Genomic DNA, 27,629 nt, shown 5'->3' on the forward strand with positions numbered 1-27,629 from the left:
TTGTTTCTAGCACCTTCCATACACAAAATCTCTTGCCAGGCATGGTGTCACTCTCTTCATCTTTGTGCATCTCCCATGGGTCCATTTTACACGCCACACTGAATTTGCTTTCACCCTCTTTCCACAAATGCCACCTGGGTCTTACTACATACCCCCTCCATCCCAATCATGAATTACTTTTGTCTTTCCTAGATTTACCTTTGGACCCTTACTCTCAAAACCTCTACCATTTCTAAAACTTATTCCCCCATAGTCCATCCAATGTCTCACTCATCAAAACCAAAGTCATCAGCATACAATATTTCTCCCATCAAACCTTCTCTTGCACTCCTAAGACCCACATCAATCACAATTGCAAATATCATTGCTCTCATTTATGATAATGCAAACTACAAGCCCAAATGCTAAGCAAGCTACACCTAGGCCAACATGGTGGCCAGTTATGGGGTCTTTTGCTCATGAACTCTAACAAAAAGGACCATCTGGGTTGAAAGTTTATATCTAAATAGAGTAAAATTCACAGAGCAAAACAATGAAAACTCATCAAAATCTGACTTTTTTGCAATCACAATTGGAAATATCATTGCTCTCATTTATGATAATGCAATCTACAAGCCAGACTGCTAAGCAAGCTACACCTAGGCTAACAAGGCAGCCAGTTATGTGGTCTTTTGCTCATGAACTCTATGAAAAAAAGGATTAAAGGGGCTTACCATCCGGGTTGAATTTTCTAAATCTAAATAGAGTAAAATTCACAGAGCAAAACACTGAAAACTCATCAAAATCTGACTTATTTGCAATCACAATTGGAAATATCATTGCTCTCACTTATGATAATGAAAGTACAAGCCCGACTGCTAAGCAAGCTACACCTAGGCTAACATGGTGGCCAGTTATGGGGTATTTTGTTCATGAACTCTAACAAACAGGATTAAAGGGGCACACCATCCGGGTTGGAAATTTATATCTTAATAGAGTAAAATTCACAGATCTAAATGCTAAAAATTCAAAATCTGATTTATACTGAAGAACTGAAGTTATTGAATATTACATTTTAGCAATATTGTGTGAAAAAAAGTTATAAGAACACCCTCATGAATATGCAATAGGTTGGATGCCATGTCCTGACTATCAATTTTCTTATGTTACTACATGAAATCATATTTCATATTTTCATACATGTGTGTATATGTCTCCCTTGTATCAAAATGAGTTCGAGCAATGATTATCTTACACATTATAAACCAGTAGTCAATTTATTATCTTTTTCATCTTTGGAGGACAAAATTTGAATGAAAATTATTTCATTTGATAAAATACAAATAAACTAGATTTAATTGTTCACAAGGACAAATTGGGTGGTCTGTTATAATTTTCTAGGCACTATAGAGTGACGTAATATTGTAATGTGAAACAAATATCATCCTCATCGTTGTCAAGAAATCGAACTACGGTATCTCAAAATACTATACACTTTTGAAATGTCTGCCAAATAAAATATATCACTATGGAGAAAGGCTTACATTGGAAAGCCAATACACTCAATTTTCAAATGACACCAAACAGTTGGAAAACTATTCATGCTTGAGTGAGCACTGCCAACTAAAGGGAATAAAAATTAAATTTGGTAGGAATTAGCCTTCTGGACTTTCTAGTTTCTGAGTGGCGAGACCTTTGGAACCTGCAAAAGTTGAGGGTCTTGTGATGAATTAATGATCAATTCTGATCAGTTTGTTGTTGGAGCGAATTTCCTGAATTATCAAATCAAATTTAATGCATCCGGGAACATGACTTGCAACTTTCTGTGTAACACTTGAACTGTATCTTGTGGATCTCAGCAGTGTGTTCATGGAAGTCAGGATGTGATGGTATCTGTTGCATGCAAGCAGGCGAGATAGGGTAAGACGTAGGGACCCAATGAAAGCGCCCTTTTTATATATACATGTACATTAACTAGTTTTTAAGGAAGGGGGAGGGGAGGATGTGGCCCCTCTCTACTGCATACTACACTTGTGTATGGTACCTGATTAGCCACAAACCATCATTTACTCCTTTCAAATACACACTGCAGTCACAAGTCAATGAAGTCATGATCAAATTTTTTTTTACTCACTTACTTTAACTTTCCTTTTTTTCAATGTGATTCTTATTCAATTAATCATAAAATCTGAACTCAGTTTTGTCACTTCAAAGTACTATTATGCATCACATATTTATTTTATAAATCATACAAAATGAAGCCCAAGTAATGAATACAAATAGGCGAAAAGGCCAATATGGCTCTCATATGGGAAACAAATGCAATATTTCATTGAAAAAACAAAATATTATCTAAGCTCTTGATATGTATGCAAAAGGAGTTAAAAACCGGGAAACAAAGTGATTTTGCTAACAATTGCATACGAAACCAGTGGTTGCAATTTTCATAAATCAACAGCAATACATCCAAGATAATGATACACTAATAGATAAAATGGAAGGAGTTTACCGTTACTAGTTTAATAAAACATACAAATTTGAAAATTTATGTCATATTTGTTGAAGAGATTTTAACTGGATCAAAGAAGTTATATATCACATGGTCACAAGAGAGACAAGACCTCATATTTTAATCACAAGATAATTTTTTTAAATGATATCCTTTCCAAACCACCCCCCCCCCCAAATTAATCATTATGGCAAGGCAAAGGAAAGACAATCAAACTGAATGCTAGTTTGTTTTCATTCTCATTTCTATATGATTTTTTCTTTAGATATATCTAAGCTTCTACTCCACCAGCAGGGATAAATTTTCATTCTTTCTCCCATGAATCTCCATATTTATTTAGCATTTTATTCCTGTTTCGAGCACCAAGACTGAATTCATCCTGTGCAGGCAACTTTGGCCTTGGTTGATCTTGATGGGGAGTAACATCAGGTGGGGACCTAGGCTGGTAATGACCTGGAAGAACTTGGGTGTACTGCTGTGCATTCTTCGCTCGGTGGTGCTTCCGGAGCTCGTCGTAGGTTCCTGTGAATTCCCGCTTTGAAGCTGCCCTCTCATCCTCGTGATGCTTAGCGAGGTCAGAATCGAAGCTGTTTATTCCCTTGACTTGACTGGTATCTATATCCATGTTCAATCTCTGGTCGTGTCCTCCACTCCAAGGTGTGTCTGGTCGGAAGTTATCATCGACAGAAAGTTCTTCCTCTACAGGTGGGTTGCTTCCAGTTCCATACCCAGGTATACTCATCCCGCCAAACTCAGCAGGTGGCATGCCCCCTCTACCCCTCCTCATCATCTCTGCAAAGGGGGAGTTTTCAAGCTTCAGGAACTTCTCACGGCACTTCTGAACATAGAGCATCTTGCCAAAGATGTAGCCACACATAGTGGCAAACACCGCCTTTGGGATGGAACCAAAGCGTTTGCTAGGGTTCAGGACTCCTCTCTGCACAAGCATGTGTGTTGACAGTCCAGACACAGCAGCAATAGGAAAGGAACTGTACCAAAAACTCTCAAATCGACATTCTCGCAAAGCCCGCTTTTCCTCGTCTGTGAACTGGTAGCGACCTTCCTTCATCTGTTGTTGAATGGTTGCATCGACAGGAGATGGATTCTCAGGTGTGTTGTCTGAATATTTTGCCATGGTTTAATCTGAAAGGCAGAATAAAAAGAAACTTTCACCAATTATTAAGATAATAACTCTGAAGTTGAGATCTACATGTACACACTCAGTCAGACTCACGTCACACTAAGTCTACGGTGTGAGGTTGCATCATAGATCGTACCCCTTAAGTAATGATAATTTTCTTTCAATGAAAATTAAAAAGTGTGAAATTCAAAAGATATTTTGTAGGACAGGAAGAGGTTAAAGGAGAATGAAACACTTGAAACCAGCTGAATCCATATCAAAGAGAAAAATCAAAGAAACATATTGTTGAAAGTTGGAGGAAGATTGAATGAATAATAAGAAAGTTACGAGCATTTGAATATTGAGATCACTAATGCCATGTAGATCCTCCCATTGGCAATGCGACCGAGATCTGTGATGTCACACACATACAACTCCCTCATTACTTTAGTACTTATTTCACTTATATTTTCACTTTTATAGAGTCTATCACAAGGTGAGATGTTCTCTTTATGAGAGGACAAGTACAGAGGTTTCACAACATTATATCATTGATGAATCGTTTGTCATATGATTAGAATGAACAAAAAGAGATGTTTTGGGGTATATTTTCAGTGTCCAAAAGGGGAGAGTTGTTCATCTGTGACATCATAGATCTTGGTCGCATTGCCAATAGGAGGATCTCCATTTAGTCCATAGCATTAGTGATCTCGACATTCAAATGCTCATAACTCTCAGTCTTCTATTGCTAGTCCTATTTTACTCAAAATTTTGTTGATCTTATTCTTTGATTTTTCTGCTTTCACAAAAGCTAACTTGCTCCAAGAGTTTCATTCTCCTTTAAGCAAAGAGTTGACATTGCCAAGATTTTCTGCAATATTTTTTTGTTCTGAACTTTCTTTTAAAAAAATGATAAACTGGGGCCCGTTTCTCAACACCGTCATAAGTCTAACTTCTTGACTAAATCGGAGATAGTGAGCTACTTGTCCGCTAACCGTTTCACGAAGCCCTCTTTACCAAGATCGGGTACAACAACCTCACTAAATATTTATGACAGCTCCGAACCTGTCATAACTTCTTTCTTAATGACGTAGTGGCATCACGTGGGTAGACTATGACATGCAAAAGCGCATAGAAATTTTAAAATTATAATCTTACGTAATAAATCATAGAGGTTGAAATTACATCATAAAACAAGTGGGTTAATGCATTCAATGATAATTGTAATACAAAGAAACTATAAAAACTATTGGTAAAACGCCACAAAACCATTCATTTTGAAATAGTAAAATGATTTAATCGATAAATATTCTACCACGTCAGGCCATCCATAACTGAACTCGTATTTGTTGTTTTCAGACCCCTATTAACAGTTGGATAAATTATATCTCTAATTTATGCATATAATTTGTCAAATATCGTATGTTTCGGTATCAATGGTTAAAAATGTTTCGTTGAACTATATTTTGATGACGTTCGGAATCGTAAAAGACCGCATAATTATCATCATTTTACAAAGAAAACCGTTATGGTTTACTTTCGTAAACTATTAAAATTGGATATCCCGGGGGTACCCAATCTCAACGTCCACCAGTGATTTTTTAGTCATGAAATGAATTATTCATAATTTAATTTTCTCTGCAATTGAATGCTCAAGTCTTCATGGTCTAAGTATGTATGATGCATAATTCACCTGTGCTATTATTTTGAAAAGATTTATTTCCCAATTTATCACAACATTTGCAATTTTGTCATAATTTTTCTTTTTGACTATTATGCTATTTTGTGACTAAGGCTACGTCTCGTCTGCACTTTCTACCGATAGTATCGATATCAAGGTATTCTAATTAGGAAACCTTTCGAGAAACAGGTTTAGTAAGATTGGAACTAACTCCGTGGTTGGTGGATAAAGATATGACTAACTTGTCCATGTGTTGAGAAACGGGCCCCTGGGTTCCACTTCCAAAATCTAACTGATCAAACCTTACATACAAGGGTACTGCACAAATTCCAGCTCTGTTTGAACAATATTTTTAGTCCTGTCATCAAACTAAAAAAGACTTTCTTTGAAGTTCAAATCAAACTTTAAAGTAGGTCACGGAAAGTCACGGAAACGTGATAAATCCCCTTTAGCTTTAGAGCTTCAGTCTCGCGCGCGCTGGTAATGCAATGGTCCATGGATCCGGTATGGTACCGCACCGCCTACGCTACGGTAACTCGCGCCGGGATCATCCCTCACATTCTTGAATTTACGATAGTTTTTCCCCATTCTAATGCCAAGATATTTCTTTCTCTGCCCATTGGATAATTACCTATTTATCGTCCTTAGATCATCTGAAAAACACCTAACTAATCCATATCGAAATCGACTTTTCAAGACACAGTCGAGTTTCGATACGGTATCTGTGAAATCCAAAGTACGGTATGTTGTATAATTTTTCTAGAAATTATTCTAGATCTAGATCACTGGCGATAAATACACGTTAGGCCTGTACTATTAGCGGGACTATTAGGGCACTGTACCCTATAGGCCCCTGGTCCTCCAAAAGTTCCACCACTGAGAATAAAAGGGAGAAGGAGCAGAAAAGGAAAACAAATGTGTGAAGTATTATATTGTACCATAATATATTCTGAATATAATGTCAGACTAACTAATGCGGGGTCAAAAATTTTTGCTTGCTTATTGCTTCGCACCGGTTCGCACCATATATGGCGACTTTTCGTAAATTTCCCCGTATGCAATGTTTTCTTTGGCCACTTATTTTTTTCACCTCATAAGTCGACTGATGGCAAACATTCACATGTTTTTAAAATCTCTTTTCTGTTCGTGAAAATAGATACAATATGGAGTAACAGGCGGGGGAGGGCAGGGGGCAGGCTCCCCCCCCCCCCCCCCCCACCCGCGGATCACCGGGAAAACCGAAAAGGGAGAACAAAATAAAGAAAGAAAGAAAAAATAATGGGAAAAAGGAAGAAAAAGAGGGAAGAAAGTTTCAACGGAATGAAAGAAGAATACAGAGAAAGAAAAAAATCATCCCAAAATACTAATAAATGAATGAGAAAAGGGAAATAAATAGCTAAAGATAACAAAATGAAACGGAAATTCATGACGGGAAAGGGAAATTAACGAGGAAAACGGAAATGAAGGTAGAATGTAATGAACTAATAGAGGGAAAACCTGAATTAGAAAAAAAAAGAAACATTAGAGAAGAATATAAGACTAACATACGAGCTGCCGAGGATTAGCGGCAATAAAGAATGGAATAACGTATTTCGGTATAGATAGTTTCTGTTATAGTGTTGCTATTACCTTTGATACAGGTTGGCTTCTGTGAAAACAAAAAATCAAAGAAAGCAAGTTTGAGAAAAATCGGACAAATATTGAGAAAGTTATGAGCATTTAAATATTGTAATCACTAATGCTATTGAGATCCTCCAATTGGCAAAACGACAAATATTTGTGACGTCACATGTGAACAACTTTCCCTTTGATGGACTATAAAATACCCAGAAACTCTATTTTTGCTTTTTCTTAGGGTGATTCAAACTTTTTATCCATAATCTATTATTTGAGAATCTACACATGCCTCCCTCTAGAAAAATGTGTGATCTACTGATAGATGTGATAAAAGAGTTAAAGTGAAATCATAGAGGTATATAAACTAATAGTAATGGGAAAGTTGTTCACATTGCATCACACATCTTTGTCGCATTACCAATGGGAGGATCTATACATTACAATAATGATCTTATTTTCAAATGCTCATAACTTTCTTATTTTTCATTCAATTTTCTCAAACTTTTGTTTATCTGAGTTTGATTTTTCTGTAAAAAGTTTGCACAAGCTATCTTGGGTTTCATTTCCTATATATATATATATAAATGTGAGACATTATACATGTACAACTGCTTTGGCAACTATTTGTATTCAAATATGTTGTGAAAGAAATGAATGAAGAGAACAATGGTAGGCGTAGCTTCATATCAAGGTTCCCCAGAGCTGCCCTTTGGAAAAATTGGTGATGCCGAAAAATGTCTCTGCCGGGAATCGAACCCGGGCCTCCAGCTTTGATAAAAAAAATATATCACTTTTGGGAAAAGCACTTACACATTATGGAAGCAAATAAAGTCAACTTTCAAATGACACCCAAAAATTGGAAAAACTATTCATGCTTGAGCGAGCACTGCCAACTGAAACAAAGGGTATGAAAATTAGTAGGCTGGGCTGGAATTAGCCTTCCAATTTCTGTCAGTTTTTGAGAGGCAAATCCCTTGGAACTTGTAAAGTTTAAGGGTGTTGTGATAAATTAATGACCAACCGTGACCAGTTTTGGTTGTTTAAGCAAATTTCATAAATTATCAAATTTAATTTTAATGCATGAGTGAACACAATTACACTTTTTGGGGCAGCATTTCAACTTTATCATGTGGATCTCAGCAATGTAGTCGGGAGAATAGGGGGTGAGATAGGAGTTAAGTGGGAGAAGTAGGTTGACGGAATAAGGGTCAACAGAACATGTAGCCCCCTCCCCCTCTCTCCCGCCCTCCCCTCCTGTTGAGAGACTGATTGCTATTGTCATGTACACGTGAAGTCCAGATTCTGAATTGGGGCATCAACTTATTCCTATCAATCATTTAATCAACAATTTATCAATAAATAAACTCATTCAATGTGCAGTGTGATCAATCAAACATTCATTTTTTTTTAATAGGCTACAATCCAGGAAGTGAGAGAGAGAGAGAGAGAGAGAGAGAGAGAGAGAAGGAGCCAGGAAAATGGAGGCGGAGGGGGATACATAATTATGACTTTTAATTTGTAAAAGGACACAAAGAAGAGAAATTACCATTTAACGAAGTCTACCATACCTCTTGCTTGTATAACGGGTATACCATCACATTACCCTGACTCTCACGAACACACTGGTGAGGTCAACAAGATGAATATGCTACACTAAAATACAATTCCTGTTCACTCATGCACTAAATTTCAATTTAGTCACTCGTGAAATTTTCCTAAGAAACCATAACTTATCTCACTCATTAATTTAGCATAACGCCCTTAGCTTTGTTCCAAAGAACTAACCTCTCAAAAAACTGTAAGGCTAATTCCTGCCCAGCTAAGCTTATATAGTCTCTCAGGGGGGGGGGGGGGGGAGAAGCGGGGGAGGGGGTAGAGATGGAGGGAGGGGTTGCTAAATGTTCTGTTGACCTTTATCCCATCAACGTACTTTACCTACTTAAGTCCTATCTTATCCCCTATTCTCCCGACTCTCATGAACACATTGCTGCGATCCATGCACATGATAAATAAAAATGCTGCACTAAAAATTGCAATTCATGATCACTCATGCATTAAATTTCAATTTAATAAATCATGAAATTCTCTCAAACAACAAACTGATCACAATTGATCATTAATTCATCACAAAACCCTCAACTTTGCAAGTTCCAAAAAAAAAACCTGAAAGAAATTGGAAGGCTAATTCCGACCCAGCTTAATTTTCATACTCTTTGTTTCAATGGGCAGCGCTCGCTCAAGTATGAATAGTTTTCCTACTTTTTGGTGTCATTTGAAAGTTTACTTTATTGCCTTTCTATATAATTATATAAGTCTTTCCCCCCAAAGTGATATTTTTTTTTTTAATTTGGCAGCCATTTCAAAAGTGTATAGTTTTTTTTGGGACGCACTGTATATGTATGCATAATATGCATATGTATTCATTTTTCATATACCCTTAGCCAATGGCTAGATATGCTCCTTTAAGTAACATAATAAGAATTTCAAAGGCCAAAAATTTTCTCGTTCGCGACGTTTTTGAAATTTCCAACATTTGTCATGTGGTGCCCCTCAAAATGTTTACTGCGTGTAGTGTTGGATAAAACATATGCAAGCGATTTTATCAAAAATAGCGACCATCTTTAAGGTTTAAAATGGCTGAACGTCGAAAGGTGACGGGGGCTCCGCCCCTCAAACCCTTGTTAATAATAAACCCCGGGGGAGGGGGGGGGTACTTGCGTGTATATCGCATACGGAGATGTGCCGCTCCAGTGGGTCGTTTTATGCAAAAAAAATAATCTTAGACATGGGTCTTGCTATTGCAGGAACTCCTTAGCCATGGGTTCTATTTTTCAACTGAATAATTCTTTTCTGATAAAAAATATTTATGAGAATCCCCGGGAAAAGTCCCCGGAAATACGTCACATCAGACTTCATAATGTGTTTTTATTTTTAATGCGATGGTCTCACGGTTAAAAAAAGGCAGAATTAATTTGGAAATTTTGTCTATATTAAAAAAAAATGCTTAGGCATGGGTCTGTATTCTGAGAAAAAGTCCTTAGACATGCAACCTGTTTACGGTCAAATGACCCTTACGGGTAGGGGTTTCAAGCCCCGAGCCTCACACTCCCGTCCAATCATAATCCAAGTACCACCCACTGAACTGGAAATACGAAATATTTCCAGTTCAGTGGTATCCCCCCCCCCCCCGGCCTCAAACCCCATCCACATAGCACTGGTGTAAGTTCTACGGTCCAATAAGAACCCAAAAAAAAGAAAGGAGAAAAAGAATATGAAAGGAAAAGTAAGGTTCTAATGAAAAGGTGATTTTTTTCTCTCGCTCGCTTGGGAATTTTATAGGGTGAAGAAAGAAACTTTCAAACGCGCATTCTTGATTATGAAACAGGTACATGAAAAGAAAAGAATTGAAATCGTAGCAAGTTCTGTTCTTAGACGTGATCAAAAGTATTGATCACTGGCGTATAGATGCATGGGGACTTGGGGCCATGCCTTCTCAGAAAAAAGTTCCACAACCAAGATAGAAGAGAAAGAAAATTATACTCTATAAAAATAATATATTGTAAAAATTTATCACAAAATTAGCTTTTCGAATTGAAAATAGGTAGGCCTATAGGGGCATATTTTTTCTCACTCGCTTTGCTTTCTCGAGACTAGTTTTGAAATTTTGCATACATCACATTGCCCCCTCCCCAATAATTTAGGGGACTCATTACGTTGTAATGCTTAGTTGTAATGTAACGGTCACTAAACAGCATTAAAAACATAACTAGAGAAGGGGGTAGCAATATTATGAAAGTACCTGCAAAGGTGATTGTACCCCCATCCCCACAAAGATGAAAAATACATTTTTTCTCTATGACAGGGCCTATAATTATAGGCCCTACCCCCTTTTTGCACCGCCAATTAAGGGGAGGGGCTTTGGGGAGGGGGTTCGCTCCGGCCGCGCCCGCCTCCGTCTGGGGGACCGCATAAAAACGGTACGATAAAACGTCATCATACGTATGGTAAAGTAGTCTAGAAAGCAGTCTTTGACACGATCACAATTTTCATATTTTGAATTATTATTCTTAATATTTTACGGAAAATATATTTTTGACATATATTATTATTTGAGGTATGAAAATTGATGCTACGATTATCTGACTGTCAATACCTCGATAATCTTAAGAAGTTTTCTCAATGTAATTTCAAGGTCAGTTTAGTTTTGAGACTATCAAATGCAATACGTCCACCATCCATACCATTTTCTCCGACGGAACACTTTAATTTACAGAGGAATGGTTCATTTTTAAGAGATAACTTGAATAAACATTTGATATTGTCTTGATGTTAGAGATCTTCAGTATATTTTCTACAAAAATAGTAAGCTCATTATTTGTATCATCTTTGTTAAGTCGAATTATTGTGATTGTGATTTCTTGTTTTCGTCTTCCTATCGGCATCGTATCATTCATTTCCTGTGTCTGTGTGTGTACCGGTACTTTCAGGACAACTGCAGCCAGACAGTCGGGGCACCCAACCCACCAGGCCAGGCGCAGTCATCACCTCCAGCATCGCGAGCTTGCCTTGCCTAGACAGCTGGCAGCCGTCTGTTTTGAGGAGTTTTTTAACATTTTTTTTTTTAAGTTCTCCTCATACACAGACGGCTCGCTAGCGTGCAGCCACCATTAGGGGACTTGCAATGCAAAATCCCCCCGTCGGGGCTCTTCAATTTTTGTCTTTAATCAATAAAAATTTTGAAAATTAATGCGACCAAAATGCAAATTGATATTCCCTCTTGGCATTAATTGCCAAGAAACGGAGAAAAATCGAGTTAAAAGGAACAAAAACAGTGACTTACCTCGGCTGTCGCGCAAATTCACTTCCCCGTTTTATCCGATCTTAAGTACATAAACATATGGCCATTGAGTCCCCTGTACAGATCGCGCTAGAACTTCGGTCTCTGTATTTGGTGAGTGAAGCCAACGGAGTTCAGCTGAACAACCAACATAACAGAGACCGAAGCTTTTGGTCTAGCCTTGCCTGGCTTGGCCTGGTGTGGACCATCGCCTTCTTCGCCTCGCTTCGGCCTTCCAAAAAAAAGGGCAATGCCGTGCCAGCCATGGCACTTCAGTTCTCAGAGTACAGACCAGGCACAGCTCTCAAATTTGATCCTATCTACAGTAGAGGCGCACGGCCAACATTGGAGACTGTCTCCAATGTGGGAGATTATCTCCAATATCAGAGACTTTTGTAAAGAATTTGGGTATCCAATTTCAGAGACAGTCTCCAGTTTTGGAGACCAATTTCCTTTGTTTACATTTGCTGCAAAAGGATTACCTTGGCGGCAAATAAAAATGTGATAAGCAGATTCCTCATGAAAAATTACCCCTTTTCACCATCTACTTAAAAAATTCACCGTCTACTTTTGTTTTGATAAGGATTTTTGTTGTCAATCACACACAAAACAAATGGGCTTCTGACCTCAGTGAGACAAAATTTTGGGTGGAAAAAATCATGCTTTTGTTGGTGTTGTTTCTTTTGTCCTTTTGCAAAGCAAGTCTCCGATGTGGGAGATTGTCTCCCCTATTGGAGAGAGTCTCCCATATTGGCCGTGCGCCTCTACTGATCTACAGTCTTTTACAGAGAGTTGGCCTCAAATTTTCTTTCTCTATTTTACTTTGACAAGTTTGAGTGAACAATGTTGAAATGTCATGATGAATGTACTACTTAGTCTTAGTTAGACCTTGGCTTAGTTAAACTTAGTTAGCGACATGCGACATCTTCACATTTTCTGGCAGACAAGTTGATAATTATCTGAAACTTTAAGTAAAAGTAGCCTTGAGGACTTTGTAAGAATATTTTTTAATATTTTGTCTTTTTGACATATATACTTATTCATCACGAAGCCTAGACAGGAATATCCGTCGTTTCTGGGGATTTATTTAACAATTTCTGACATTTTACTATCATCCCCATTCACAGACGGTAGTGTGTTAGTGCGAGCCTTCATGTGTAATCAGGTCCACCAATTCGGGCGACCAGGTTTTGTCTAGATTTTTATTTTTTTTAAATTCTAAATGACATTGTATTATCTTGAACGAAGACCCACTATTTTCGTTAGACTCTAATCTTTCTTTTGATACTATACCGGTACATGTTCTAAGATTTTGTAAGAAATTATTGAAAATATATTTTACCGATGATTTATTCCTTATTTTTTGAATTTTTCTGCCGGAGAGAAAAAAATGGCAGCCGTATGTTGCTGCCCTCTACGTTCAACGAGTTGTGCTTTTATCAAGGCTTTCCAATTAAATTTTCAATATCCTGGCCAATCAATGCGAGCGACAAGTTCCGAACGTACGCACATCTACAAGCGCAAAGCGGCACAAATCGCGATATACTGAATTACTGTATAGCGACTGGTAAATGCGTCTGTAAGGATGACGTCATCCAAGATGGCAACTTATGTTGACCAACGAAAGGATCGAATATGACCATGTTTTGATCATCATTTGAAAGGAATTAGCAGTAACTGCGGTCTAAAAAACTCTAAGCAGGTATGATATTTCTGAATTTTATATATCTTTTCGTAAATTTTGATGTAATTTCTTTCTTATAATGTGACATTGTACAAAAAAACAATCCGAAAATCTGGTTTCCGCCGAATGTTAGATCTAACTTTACTGCTAATACGTTGTCTGTACGTACGGGCCAACAACTCTTCAGTCCATGTAATGTATTGGTGAGTGGAGCCAACGCAGTTCAGCGGAGCAACCAAAATACAGAGACTGAAGCTTTTGGTCTACACGAAGCCTTGAAACCCTTGCCATAGGCATATAAGCGAGACTTGTCAACAAGAAGATAGAAATCATGTAAATTTGTTTGATTTTATGTATCTATACACCTTCATACGCCTAATGCGTATGAAGGTGCAAAAAAATCAGTTTGTAAAAATGAGAGGTTTCTTACCAGACCGATCTCATGTAGATCTCTCAATCCATCCCGTAAACACCGCACATACATGTACAATAGGCTTGACCCTTGAACTGCTTTGTTATGACGTAGCTTCGATAAACGATGTAACAAAATGCCGTTTTGAAGAACAATTTATAGATAAAAATTATTATTCAACAAATAATAAAATTTGAAACTTGATTATAAATATTGTAAATAATTATTATTACAATAGTAATTATTTATAATCCCGTTTTAAATTGTATTATTTGTTAAATAGTTTCACCAGAATAATGCAAATCTTTAAAATTCAATAACTTTCTTATTTGTTATTAAATTTTTAGCATGTTGCTCTGTGAATTTTACTCTACATGTATTTATGAAAGCATAATAATCTTCAGCCTGGAGCATCCCTTTAAGACTAGTCTACATGTAATAGGGCCTAAGTATAAGCTTTGATGATAGGGGGAAAAATGGTCTCTATGGGGGGGGGGGGGTGTGACCTTGTTAAGATATTTTGCCAAAAGTTAATTAAGCCTACTAGTATTTAAAAATATGTAATTGCAGAACCGCTAGTCCGATTTTTATAATTCATATCGTAAATTGCTTCTAAATATTCATCTTTTCCTTGAGAAATACAAATCAACTCTCTGGCTCTTAAAGAAATGATATCACGTGAAATGCCTATCATTATCTTGAGTATGGGTTACCTCAGTGGGGTATGCCTACATGTATATCAAATCATCAAATCATATCAAATCATCCCCCACTTGCAAAGATGACATGATAGGATCTCCCCATCACGCTAGTGGAGGACCATTCTATGGTTTATGATCAAAGTTATTTCCAAATTTTAATGATGATGATGATAATGATAATAATAATGAGATAGAGTATTTACCCAGAGTAACCACTTCTGTTCTGAAAACTGTTCTTCCAGCTTGCCGGGCAGGGTCTTGGTATTATTTTAAAGTCATTGGACTCCAACAATTTTAAATGGACTCATTGTTACCAAACTTGTCGTGATGCAACTGATATAGCATTGCAATAAAGCGAAACGTCATTGCCAAATTCTTGTAAGATTGAGCATGAGAGCGGAGCGACCGATCACACACACCCTCCATTCACACTTACCCTTTCCCCCAAGTATGAATCAATGAGACACACATGTATTTCAAGGTGTTGGACTATTCGGCCTAACAGGGACGTGGCCTAAATCAAGAATATTTCAATTGAAATGATACATGTAGAAGTACATGTATAGAATCCGAAAACGAGATGTTCACTCATCATTCTACAGTACTAGACCAACTTAGTCTTGATAATTGGAAGTTCTGGGGCCCAGTTCTGCATGAATGGCCATATAAAGGAAGGACTGAAGCAAGACAGCAAGAAATCAAATGTCTCCTACATGTACATGTAAGTGCCATACTGTAGGCAGAACCCACAAATGCAGAGGAAATGAAACCTCTGCAACTCCTAGCATCGTACAACTCTAGCTTATTGAACTAAACATATTTTACTACAGTATATGAAAGACATCCTGATATACCTTGATACCAAGATATGAAGCTCTTTTTGGAATGGCTTTGAAAGTTAGGTCTTGATGACATGTTTTTGTGCGTGCTTTGGAACAACTCATCAGTTCGGGTCAGTTCATTTGCAGGGCAACCTGGGAGGAAGGTAGAAAAATTAAGTCATTAGCATCAACTCTTTGGGTGTGTTCACACCAACAGATTGGGAATTCCTTTTTTTTCTCCTTCAAACATGTTGACATATCTGGATTGATTGATTGATTGATTGATTTAGAGATGGTTAGTAGAAGAGGGAGGGAAAGAGAAAGACGAAAGGAGAGGGGAGAGAAATATGGATGGAGACAAGTACAATTTTTGTACAGGTCCAGAAGACTGCAGATATTGTTCAACTTCAACCAAAAGAGATGCATCTTAAATTTGTTTTTCTCAGTAAATACACAATTCCTTCTATAATCCTCTGGGAAATAATTTTTCATTTGGTCATACAGACACTTGACTTTGGCAGTCATTTCATTGGATTCTGAATGGACTCATTTTGAAAATCTGGCATTTATCTTCAAGTTTTAACAGGCAATGTCAGTTTCATTACTTTTCATTTTTCTTTTATTTTTTAATAAAAAATAAAAGGTGGAAATTCATCCTGTTTGTACACTGTACTGTAAATAGTGTTGTACAGCACCAAAAAAGGTTATACCATATACATGTATGGTATCTGATCATATAATTGAAAACTTGTTTGATTTTTAATTGAATTACATGTAGATCAACATGCAGATGTTACCAATCTGTACCACTTTTTATAAACATTGAGTCAAAATGTTACCCCCCCCCCTTGTCAGTTTCTCTCACATGTGTAGCTTCTTTTTTGGTAGTCATAAAATGGCAGATTAGAATGTGAATTGTGAAAACAGAAAAATAAGAAGTAGGCTTTAATAGTGCAATCTTGCAGCTTTACATGTATAAGAACTTCCTTGTACCGTAGAGTATGTAGGCCTATACAATATAAATTGCACACACCACATGTTATGGATCCTTCAAATTTGTTATTTCCCTTTATATCCCTACCATTGGGTATGAGGAATCCTCACACACTTTTTGAATCACAGTGATTAACGCTTGTCAGGAAATTGTTACCAATAGTGTTTGTTACCATGGCAACCCTAGGCCTATGCCTAAAGGTAGGGTTTTTCTTTGCTCATACAAGAAACAAGAATCCGTCTGCCCTATCACCACTGTGTGAAGGTTACTATCAATATCAATGGACGTAATAAACTGGCCTTTGGTGATGATATTGATGCAGTCTGTGTGGAAGATACAATGTATAATACAATATCTTTGGGGAATGAAGTAAGATCTTGAAAAAGGCAATTAAATTCATGGGGGAATTCACAAGAATTCATCAGTCATTACCATGACACCCTGCTCACTCTTGCTCACATTTTTTCTTCATAATAATAATAATGATAATGATGATATCAGTGATAATGATATATAAATATTTCTAATGATAATTGATGATAATGAATGGTAATGAATTATATTGATAATTATAATAATAATGAATGATTGATAATACTGATAATGGTACAGGATACTAGAATAATGATAATGATAATGAATAATATTGAATTATACTATTGATAGTGAAAGTGATTATTTATTACCGGTAGTATAATGATAATGATTATGATGGCGATGATGATGGTGATGATGATGATGATGATGATGGTGATGATGATGGTGATGATGATAATGATGATGATAATGATGATGGTGGTGATAGTGGTGATGATGATGATGATGACAATGATGATGATGGTGGCAATGATGATTATGATGGCGATGATGATGATGATGATGATGATGATTATGATGATGGTGATAATCACATACATGTATGACATACATACCTGATACTTTTTACAAGATGCAGTGGTGTTGCCGGTCCAGCTGACATTTTTTAGTATTCCTTAAATACAAAATAAAAGCCTCTTTAATAATAATGTGGTTCTTATATAGTGCATTTCAGACCTGAAAGGACTCTCAATGCACTTTACAAAAATAAAAATAAAAATACAATATAAGGAATTACTTAGAATAACAATTGGCAACAGCAACATTAATCAGTTACATACATGTATGGCATAAGTATTTGGAAAGGCCTAGTTGAATGCTTCATTAAAAAGAAATGTTTTAAGTTGTGATTTGAAAAGTCCAGTATTATTTGGTGATCGGAGAGTACTGGGGAGGGAATTCCAAAGGGTTGGGGCACTGTAGGAGAAGGACCTTTCACCATGCGTCTTAGTTCTTAGTCTGGGTACTTGAAGGAGTAGTTGAGTTGATGATCTAAGTGTCCTAGAGGGGGTGTATGGAGAAACAAGTTCAGAAATATATTGAGGGGCAAAACCATAATGACAGTGTTACAGGCATGTACATAATACATGTATATCGTGAAAAGATTTTAACAATGTAGCCTACATGCAGATACATGAAAATGAAACTTAATCTATAAATGAAACCTATGTAAATAGAAATTGTGCCAAAAGGAACTTCAGCACATTATTCTGCATAAAGCATTTATTATTAATACCTCATCCTTTATCCTTGTCTGCTCTCTTTTACTTTTTTTTCATATTTTTTTTTAAAATGTATTATTTAAACAGGGTAAACCCCATCAGTAGAACTTGGGGGCCAAAATACAAGCATATATACAATACATTGTACAAATGGAAAATACAAATCCAAAACATAAACAGATGGAAATTTCAGGTATACATCTAATAACAGAAAATTGTGTATGAAATTGAGAACAATAATTTAACCCAGAGCTACAAGTAGTAAGCGATAGGGGAAAGAAAGATAGAAGGTAAGGATGAGATGAGGTAAAGAGGAACATAGAGAGCTAGAGCGGAAGAAGAAGGCACATCACCATACTTTTACACTATAATGTAATATTATATAACAATATCCATCTATTCCAGACTGCATGGATCCAGGTTTAACTAACATACATATACCAGATCGACCGTGGTCAGGGACCAACCGAACTCTGGGCCTACTTTCAAATCAAACCCAAAAGGATTCAGATTGAAAAGAAAAAAAAACCTAATGAATCCCAAGCACGGCAGGTCCCTAACTACAGCCGTCCGGGAGCTGTCCTGGGTCCATTGCAGTTTGTAGTGAAACAAGGTAAAGAAAAGAGAGAAAAGATCTTTGTGTACAAAAGTTTCAAAATACAATTCTTACTTATATATTAAACTGGGTGTATCTATGCCTCCAATATGACAATGTAAAAGAAGATAAATTGACATGGAGTTTTTAACTTCATTAGGAAGTTGATTCCACAGGCACGCACCGTGATGGGAGAAAGCTCTTTTTCTTTGGTGCGTACCTGTGGAACCATGATTCCACGGTTCAAAGCATTTCTAGTATTATGGGAATGGACAGAACTAAATCTCGGGAACAAATCTGAGAGGTAACCTGGGGCTTCGCCTTGCATAGAATTGAACATAGTTTTCCACATTTGAAATCGCCATTGTCTTCAAGTGGTACCCAATTTAATCTTGCAAACACTACTGCAGTAGGTGTATTAAAATGTACCTGCAAGACCAGTCGAGCCATTCATTTGTGCTGTTTTATCAAAGTGTCCTTTAAGTTTTGGTTACAGTTGGTCCAGGCGTTGCAACAGTATTCGAGATGTAAAACTAATGAATTTGCCAATAGTTTACATGTAGCGCTTGAAACTGTCGTGTACTTCCGTAATCTAGCAAAAAGTGCAAGTCTAGAGGCAACTCTTTTACTGGTTTCATTTACATGAGTTCGCCACATGAGTTGTTCATCAAAATGTACTCCGAGATATTTAAAATTTGACACTCTTTCAATACTATGTTGTTTAATGACGAGGTTTAGATCAAAATTCTTTAGTCTTTTTTTTTTCTTGCTTTGTCATTTTTTCCATGTTTTAACTGTACAGGTGTTCTCTTTCTTTTCCTGTTATTTTTAATTTTGGCATCTTATAGTAGACTCTTGTCACGTTTCACATTCACGTTTCGCATTCTCAAGTTTTTCCACTCCCCCATACATGTACGTACCTATACAATATCCCTCAACATTTATTCACAGTTATTTTAACTAGATAATCCAAACCTGGGAGATGGTTTACAAAGAGTGTATGACTTAGAGTCGCACTTACATGTACATGCAAATGCCGATGCGTGCACGATATGAAACGCGCAATCTTATTGATCAATACACAGTAGTGCTCGTCCTCTTGGCGTGATCTGACCAAGGTGGTCATGCCTTTTATACTGCACGCAACTAGGCATTTAAAAAGAGTGTGACTCAATAATAATCAGATAAACACAGCCAAATATAGGTATAAAATTCAAACAATGTCAGATTTGCAACAAACAGAATACTAAATGAATACTTTCAGGAAGGGAGGTACAACATTTGACAAAAATTTAGTCTCCCAACATACATGTACAGTGTATTGCCTTGTTAATGTTAAAGGTCAGATGTTTGAAGATTGAATTTAATTGAATAGCTTTATTGTCCATAAAGGAAATTCGTCTTTCACTGGTTTACACACATACATGTATATACACAGAACAAAACAAAAGATGATGAAAACATGAGGATGCTGAATATTAAATCAAACTCTCGTTGAAAAAATATCATCATCATATTTATTGTTTATCATGGCTCAATCCAATCAGGATCTGGAGCCCAAAGGACTCTAAGCTCTAACTGCAATACATGTAGATATGTGTGCTTGTGCATGCCTACACTAAAGTCTTCTTGAGATAAGGGCAGTGCCGGTACAGAAGTTATCGAATGAGAAAAGCCTTCTTTTCATAACTAACCCAATATTGAGATTAAATAAAGAGCATTCAGAAATGCTGCAATGGTTCTATGCATAATATTATCTCTCTTTAACTCTTTCCTTTTCATTGTCTTGCCGCTTCTGAGCAAGCAGATAGACATACATGCAGTATTTAGATTGTTAGCTTTTTTAAGCATCACTGTTCAATGTTGACATCATCATCAGATATAATGATCTAGTCATACATGTTTACAAAATTTATGGAAAGAATAAATTTATGGAAAGAAATAAAGAATAAATTAATGGAAAGAATAAATTTATGGAATTCAGTAAAGATACAGGTACATGTACAGCTGTATGTACATGTATACAACTGTTTATTTTTTTCTATTCATATTGTAGTACATTAAAAACATACATACATTGTACCCCAAAGTAAAACCCTGCTTCAAGAAAAAAAAATTGTTCCATGTATGAATTCCTCTTTACAGTTATCAGATTATTACACTTTATGGGACATGTACATATACTGTAAATGAACATACAGTTGCATTCACACTCCAGAAAAGTGGATGTGACAAGTTTTACAACTGATCATTATGGGACATACATGTATGATGAACTTTGGAGTGCAATAAAACTGCAGTGTGAACACTACTCCACCAAGGGACAGTAAACAATATTGTTCGTCATCATGAATTCGGATACAGTATACATGTACATGTACACATGCTTGTACCAGTAGGTCAATGAACAGATATTTTCTAGAGTGCCTGCTGAAATCTCAATGGCATACTGTGTATTTGGTTCAGTGGGAATCCGTTCCAATAGGATTAGATCAGTTGTCTATCTGCTTAAAATTTCTTATGTAAATGGTAGTGGAAGGTAAGAGAGATGTCAATTTGCATTTATTTCATCTTAAAAAATGCCCTTCATATTTACCCCTTTTAAAAGGATTTGCTTATTGTCACTGTTATCATGCTTTTCTTTTATTTTTGCTTCTACCTACATGTATTTGAACCATGAGGAATTTCTCTAGTCATATATCATGATTCATGTGTATAATGAAAACTTGTGTAAACTGAATGGAAAATATGTCAAACAGGTAATTCATTGGATTTTTAGTGCAGTATGATAAAACACCAAACATACCCTCTTGATATATTTCTTTATTTAACCTTTTCTGTTTCTTGTTTACCCCAGACAGAATCATCAAATTTCTTGCCAGATCTGACAATAGCCAATGCATCTTGGTAGGTAACAAGGAATCAGGTGGAGCGGATAGAGGGTTGGGTAATGGCCACTGCAGAGTCCTCTGATAACACTCCCAACATCTCTGTGACAGTTCCTAGCAGCCCCGAGGAACTGCCATCTCCTGTAACCAAAGAGGGGTCACCCAGGGTTCCGAAAGACAATGTGAAGAACGGAGGAGAGGGAAGCGGAGATGGGTCCGGGACATCACCTTCTGGGTTCTACGGCTCTCCTAGCTCCAGGAAGCAGGGTGGGGATAGTCCCTGGGGTGGCGATGCAGGTAGTCCTGGTACCCCACTTTCCTTGGACACTACTTTGAAGAGTCGTCAGAGTGTTGATTCCCTTGGGACGCTGGCCAGCCAGTGCAGTATTGGAGATGGGGACACCAGTAGCCTGACCAGTGGGGCTAGTAGCCCAGGGGGAACCAGCTGTGGGAGTGGGAGAGTGGATTCAAAGCTGGGAAAGATCGAGGTGATCAGAGGCAGTACCGAAGAAGAACTGTTGGCAAAGATGGAAGAACAAAACAGGTATACCACACTTTACATTTTTAATGAAAACCTTTATCGGACGAGAACACCAAGTTATCAAATTATAAACCAATGGAAAGCTGAAATAGTCACATTTCATACTATACCATTTACCAGCTGAATATTTGGCTTTGAAAACAACCAATTTCGCTAGCCTCAAAAATAGGCTTTATTACACATTTTACCTGCTTGAATTCTGTATCATCTTCTGCATTCGCATTTAGAATTGTTTTTGATTTATTTTCTTGTTTTGCTGATTATGAATTAAATTCTTGAAAAAAAAATTTGCACAGGAAATTATCAAAAATATTGAATATACAGAGCACTCTTAAACATTTGTGTATTTTCCATGTTATTATTAACTTGTTATTTGGCAATGGCTGATATACATGTATGTCAAGCAAGACGTGATATCAGAATGTGCGTACAAGACACAGACAAAAAGACACAAAAATTGTTGAAAATGTATATGCATAAATTTGAGCCGGAAATACTTTCAATGTTATTATTTTCATTCGCAATCTTTACGCAGCCCACCAAAACCTTCACAGCAACATTTCTAGCTCAATAAACCCATAGGATGTGTATTCATTTACTTTAGCTGACAGCAGTGATCTCTGACCTTGACGGAGGAAGGATAAAAGAGAGAGTTACTTTTACATAGTAATTTTAAAAAAATACATTCGTAATGTGCAAGGCAAAAAATTAACGAAATCTTGTAGTACAAAGTTTGTTTTCATAAGTCTATTCACATTAGAATCAGACTGGTGAGATGATGAAGCCCATTTTCAAAGCTTGTAAAGTTCAGGGTTTCAAAACTTTCAATGTATGCTGATAAAGTAACAAGTACAAATATTTGTTCAATTTTCAATTTCATGTCTTGTGATACAGACTACAGAGCCATACTTTGCTTTTGATGTTTACTTGTTTGTTTACATTTTATTGCTACTGTTTTGTGTTGAAGTGGAAACCTCGTTCTACATGTAAATACATGAGTGTTCATTCTGGTGGGATGATAGCACCTACATGTACATTGTACTGTACATGTAGGCCAATACGTCCATGTACTACATGGACATGTACCCCCCACGTACCCATGTATGGCCCCCTGTCTGATCTACAATGTACTGTACTGAACATGTATCTGATAATTAAAGGCATTGTCACAAACTAAAAATAAGTACATGTATTATGGATAGTGATATAGAGTGTGCCATACAAATACATACATCTACATCTATGTGTACATGAATCATTGTGAACTGTACATTGGAGGCCTTCATAGCCATTATTTTTCAATTTATCATTTTTATATGTGAATAGTTTTTGTTGTTCTGCTCTGAAGCGCCTTGAGCATCTAATTAAGATGGAAAGTGCACTATACAAATCTCATTTATTATTATTATTATTATTATTAACATCGAGCACTATAATCAATCATTTCTTTTCTTTACTTTTTACTTTGTTTTTCTTTCTTGATTTGTCTTTTTTTTTCATCGTAGTTTTGTAATGTTATGCAGTTGTTAATTTCTTTCTGTTTATGTTTATTTATTTTTTGTTACTTTTATATTCTTTTATTATTATTATTATTATTGGTATTATTATTATAATAATAATCATTATTATTATTATATTATTATTATTGTCATTTATATAAGTGAGTGGTAATTTTATGTGTTGATATTTATTCATTTATTATTATTATTATTTGTAACCAAATGCAATTCCCCTGCAGTGCAAGCTAAATGATTAATCTACCATTTCATCCAAGAATCAATTCTTGATTCAAGAAAAGTTCATGATATTACTGACATCTCAACTATCAGACAGTAATCTCCATTTAAAAAAAAATTAATTTTAATAATTCTGTGTGCTTGAATCACACATCAATCCCAAATTGTTGAATATGTGTTGAATGATCAGTGCACTATACAACACAATCTAACGAACCTAAAGCCCATGCTTGTGAGAGCAAACAGGTGGCTGATTCAGCCCCGATTCACAGTCCAGGAATGCCGCACGGGTTCGCCCTGAGGTCTTCACGGCCAGAGAAGATTTGATCATCGTGAGGATAAAATCCATATCTCTGATGATTCATTCACTGGCTGGGTAAACAGATGTTGTTCTTGTAGAGATAATTGCCCAAGGTCCCTATAGATACTAGGGGCACGTTCAATCTAACTGCTTTTTGGGCTAGAATCACAAAAAAAAATCACAAATGCTGACGAAAACACAAAATCTGTTTAATTCGGACCACATTCATTCTCGCTGCATGTATATTCTTCTCTTTAAAGCCCACCCCAAGGAAGGCCTGTACAAAATGTAGTACTGTCTTTATGTTTTCTCTAGCACTGAAATCAAATATTACATTTTACATGTACATGTAGGTGCCCCGGGGGAGCCAGTCAAATATATTGCTGTACACACGCATGACCAAGGAATTTCCAAACACCCCCTAAACGAGTTTTTCTATGTGTGCAAAATAACCCCCTAAACAAGTTTTTCGAGGGCCTTATTTACACATTTTGACCCCTAAACAAGTTGTCGCCAAAATATGACCTTGGGGAAAAAGCTTGGGGGAAAAAGTACCCTAAACACGTTTGGCTAGTCTTAAAAAAAAAGCCTTTGGGGAAAAAACATACCCTAAATATGTTGGACTCCGCGATTGACCATTGACCAGTCTTTCAAAACCACCCTTTTTCTTGAAAATTTGTGTTTTTTGATACCCTTAAAGAGTCCACGCGCAGACCGTGTCCATAACTGAAAAAACACCCCTTTAAACGCGTCTTTTTGGTCACGCGTGTGTACAGCAATATATTTGACTGGCCAGGTAGGTGCATGGATGGCTTTGCTTGAATAAACTTTTCCAGCATTCATTTCTGCTTTTTCAAAGACATTTATTAATACGACAATAGCAAATTAATTGAATAAGGTATGACCGTGTTTGTCTTTGAAAGCTGTGTTTGTTGGTTAAAACTCTGTTGGTTGAACGCAGCCTAGATCGATCGAAAATCGAGTAACTCTAATCACACAACATATGGGTATAATATACATTCCCAAATCAAGAGAAATCCTTCTTATCACTTCCAACTTTCCAAGGAGAGTCGAGTATTATCCATTTCCTCACAAATTAAGACACTGCATACATCAAATTCGAGTCATACAGTGTAGCTGTTGATGTAGGAGGAAAGCGTGCACATTAGCACATTGATGTCAATCTACAGATCGCATAATACTAATTTTCAAATATATTCAGAGAGACCATGTTGCGAAGCCTTACCGCTATGTTTAGTATTGGGTAAGTTGTCAGATTTTTGTTGTTGGAGGTACATGTAGTTGGACATTTTTTTGTATAGGAATTGGAACCTTCATACATGTAGCAGATACATGCAGTTATACAATCAATCACAACTCTGATCATAGTCAAGTGCAACTTGATTATAAAAATTAATTAAAATTGTGCATTTGGGTTATTCTTATATAGTTTTAGTTAAAGAAATTTGAAAATTTTGTTATATTTTTAAAGTTGATAGTAGTTGCATCTTTTTTTTAAATGCAACCCTTAATATACAACAGGCACCTCAGCTTCACTTCAATACAAGCCATTTGTTAAGTCCGCTCGATTTGTTGATTAAAAGTTGCACATTTGAAAGATTCCTTTTTTTTAAGTAAATCTATACATCTCTTCTGTAGCCTTGTTTAAAATGATTCCAGAATTAAGACTCCACACAAGTTTTCACCACAAACATGGAATTTCTAGTGAAGTTCTTCAAAGTCACAACTACATGTACATAAATTAAAGGGTACTTTACAAGCTTGTTCGGAATTTCAGGAAAGTCGGTTACATGTATATGAAATAGCATAATCGTTGAAGTCTGTAAAAGGTGCATGTACATGTAAATATTTACTTTTTAAATTCTTTTATGACTAAGAGCTAAAGAATTTTAATGAGTATTTAATGTTCATTATTGAGGAAGGTCATTTGCTTGCAGATATGGTTGACTATTCCTGTATTGCATTATTGGACATACATTGTGTGCAGGCTTATCAGGATTCGATGACCCGGGTAATAACAATTGCAACGTATTTAAATTGTAAAGTGCATAGAAAAAAAGTGTAATAAGCGCTATATGTAACTATTATTTTATTTATAAAATTATTATTATTATTATTATTATTGTATTAGTAGTAGTAGTAGTAGTAGTAGTAGTAGTAGTAGTAGAAGTAGAAGTAGTAGTAGTAGTAGTAGTAGTAGTAGTAGTAGTAGTAGTAGTAGTAGTAGTAGACTTAGTAGTAGTAGTAGTAGTAGTAGTAGTCGTAGTAGTCTTAGTAGTCGTAGTAGTAGTAGTAGTAGTAGTAGTAGTAGTAGTAGTAGTAGTAGTAGTAGAAGTAGTAGTAGCAGCAGCAGCAGCAGCAGCAGCAGCAGCAGCAGCAGCAGCAGTCAAACCTGCTTCAGCAACCATAAACACTACCGGTACTCTGTCTAAAGTCCACCAGCTTTGGTTTCTTTGAATTTTATTTCCTAATGAACCGACTTTCACAAAGATCAATTTTTCTTTTCCCTCTTTCTTCTAATGCTCAATAATTTTTCCCTTAGAAGGTCTCAAAATCAAAATGAAGTATTATGTACCTTCCTCTCACATCAGATAGCAAAGACTCATTACACTTTTTCTCTTAATCTACAAATTTGTCTTCATTTATACCGGTATTTGAAATTTTCTCATATACAGCCACCGAATTGCATAACACATTGATTGCAAGAAAGAATGTCATGAAAACAAAAATACAGCCACCGAATTGCATAACACATTGATTACAAGAGAGAATGTCATGAAAACAAATATTCACTGATTTTCATTGACTTTTTGTTGTAAGCTACTGAAATCCTTGCATCTGATTGGCTACGAGCACATTAGTACGGGAAAATCACTGACAATGCTTCCAAGGTAGTAAAATCATCCTCAGAAGTTTAATTTTTATGCATAATGGTTCTCACTTGTTTATACAGTACACAGCGCGCGACACTGGCACTGGTCCGACGGTCCCAGACCAGTAAAAATTGCTGTCGGGCCAGTAGTTTTTCAGAAATAGCCAGATATACTGGTCTGACATGACCAGTAGAAAATATATCAAACTGATAAAAATGATATTTTCTCCTCTTTTGTAAATTCTAAAAATGGCTCTTGCATCTTCAAATATGGCTCTCCAAAATTTAGAAATGGCTCTCATGAATTATGTTGGGGGGGGCATTAAAAGCTATTAAAGTCAGCAAAATAAACTCAAGTCTCTTTTTATATTTTTCTTTATTTTTGCATTGGACCAGTAAATTTTAGGTTTAGATCAGTAAAAAATTGAAAATTGGGCATCTACTGGTCCGACATGAACAGGTTGGACCAGTAGAAAAAAAGGGTTAGTGTGGAGCCCTGCAGTACAGTACATGACATTTGCTCGAATTACATGTATGTTCTACTCTCATTTCATTGTTTGCGCTTGCAAAGAAGGGCTGGGCTAGGAGACAAGACAGAAGCAATTGGGAAATGAAAAGATCTCCCTGTAATGAAGAAAAACTTGATATTGAAATAGTCATTCTTCTTTCAGGGAGAATCTGAGGGAGGGAAATGTTTACATTTCAAGTATTGCATGAAAGTT

At 36.4% G+C, this 27,629-nt stretch overlaps 2 protein-coding genes across 3 annotated transcripts in view; one reads left to right on the forward strand and one right to left on the reverse strand.

Annotated features, from left to right (window-relative positions):
• Window positions 1-551: 551 nt before the first annotated feature.
• LOC129277963 (OCIA domain-containing protein 1-like) lies at window positions 552-6,098 on the reverse strand. 2 transcript variants are annotated; one of them, XR_010295814.1, is made up of 3 exons: window positions 5,921-6,098; window positions 829-3,631; window positions 552-730 (listed from the first exon to the last, which is right to left on the reverse strand). XR_010295814.1 is itself a non-coding variant. In XM_054914154.2 (2 exons), exon 2 carries the CDS (start codon window positions 3,621-3,623, stop codon window positions 2,793-2,795), a length of 831 nt encoding a protein of 276 aa, XP_054770129.1. In that variant the 5' UTR covers window positions 3,624-3,631; window positions 5,921-6,098; the 3' UTR covers window positions 552-2,792. The 2 variants fall into 2 exon arrangements, 1 of the variants encoding a protein (XP_054770129.1); XM_054914154.2 differs by having other exon boundaries at window positions 552-3,631.
• A 5,010-nt stretch (window positions 6,099-11,108) lies between these two features.
• LOC129277964 (EVI5-like protein) overlaps window positions 11,109-27,629 on the forward strand; it is a 34,096-nt gene continuing 17,575 nt past the window's right edge. The window contains exons 1-2 of the mRNA XM_054914156.2: window positions 11,109-11,268; window positions 21,406-21,980. Of these exons, the coding sequence (XP_054770131.2) occupies window positions 21,499-21,980 (482 nt within the window). The 5' untranslated portion in view covers window positions 11,109-11,268; window positions 21,406-21,498. The remainder of the gene's footprint in view (window positions 11,269-21,405; window positions 21,981-27,629) is intronic.

Source organism: Lytechinus pictus, chromosome 15, assembly GCF_037042905.1.
Source record: "Lytechinus pictus isolate F3 Inbred chromosome 15, Lp3.0, whole genome shotgun sequence".
NCBI lineage: Eukaryota > Metazoa > Echinodermata > Echinoidea > Temnopleuroida > Toxopneustidae > Lytechinus > Lytechinus pictus.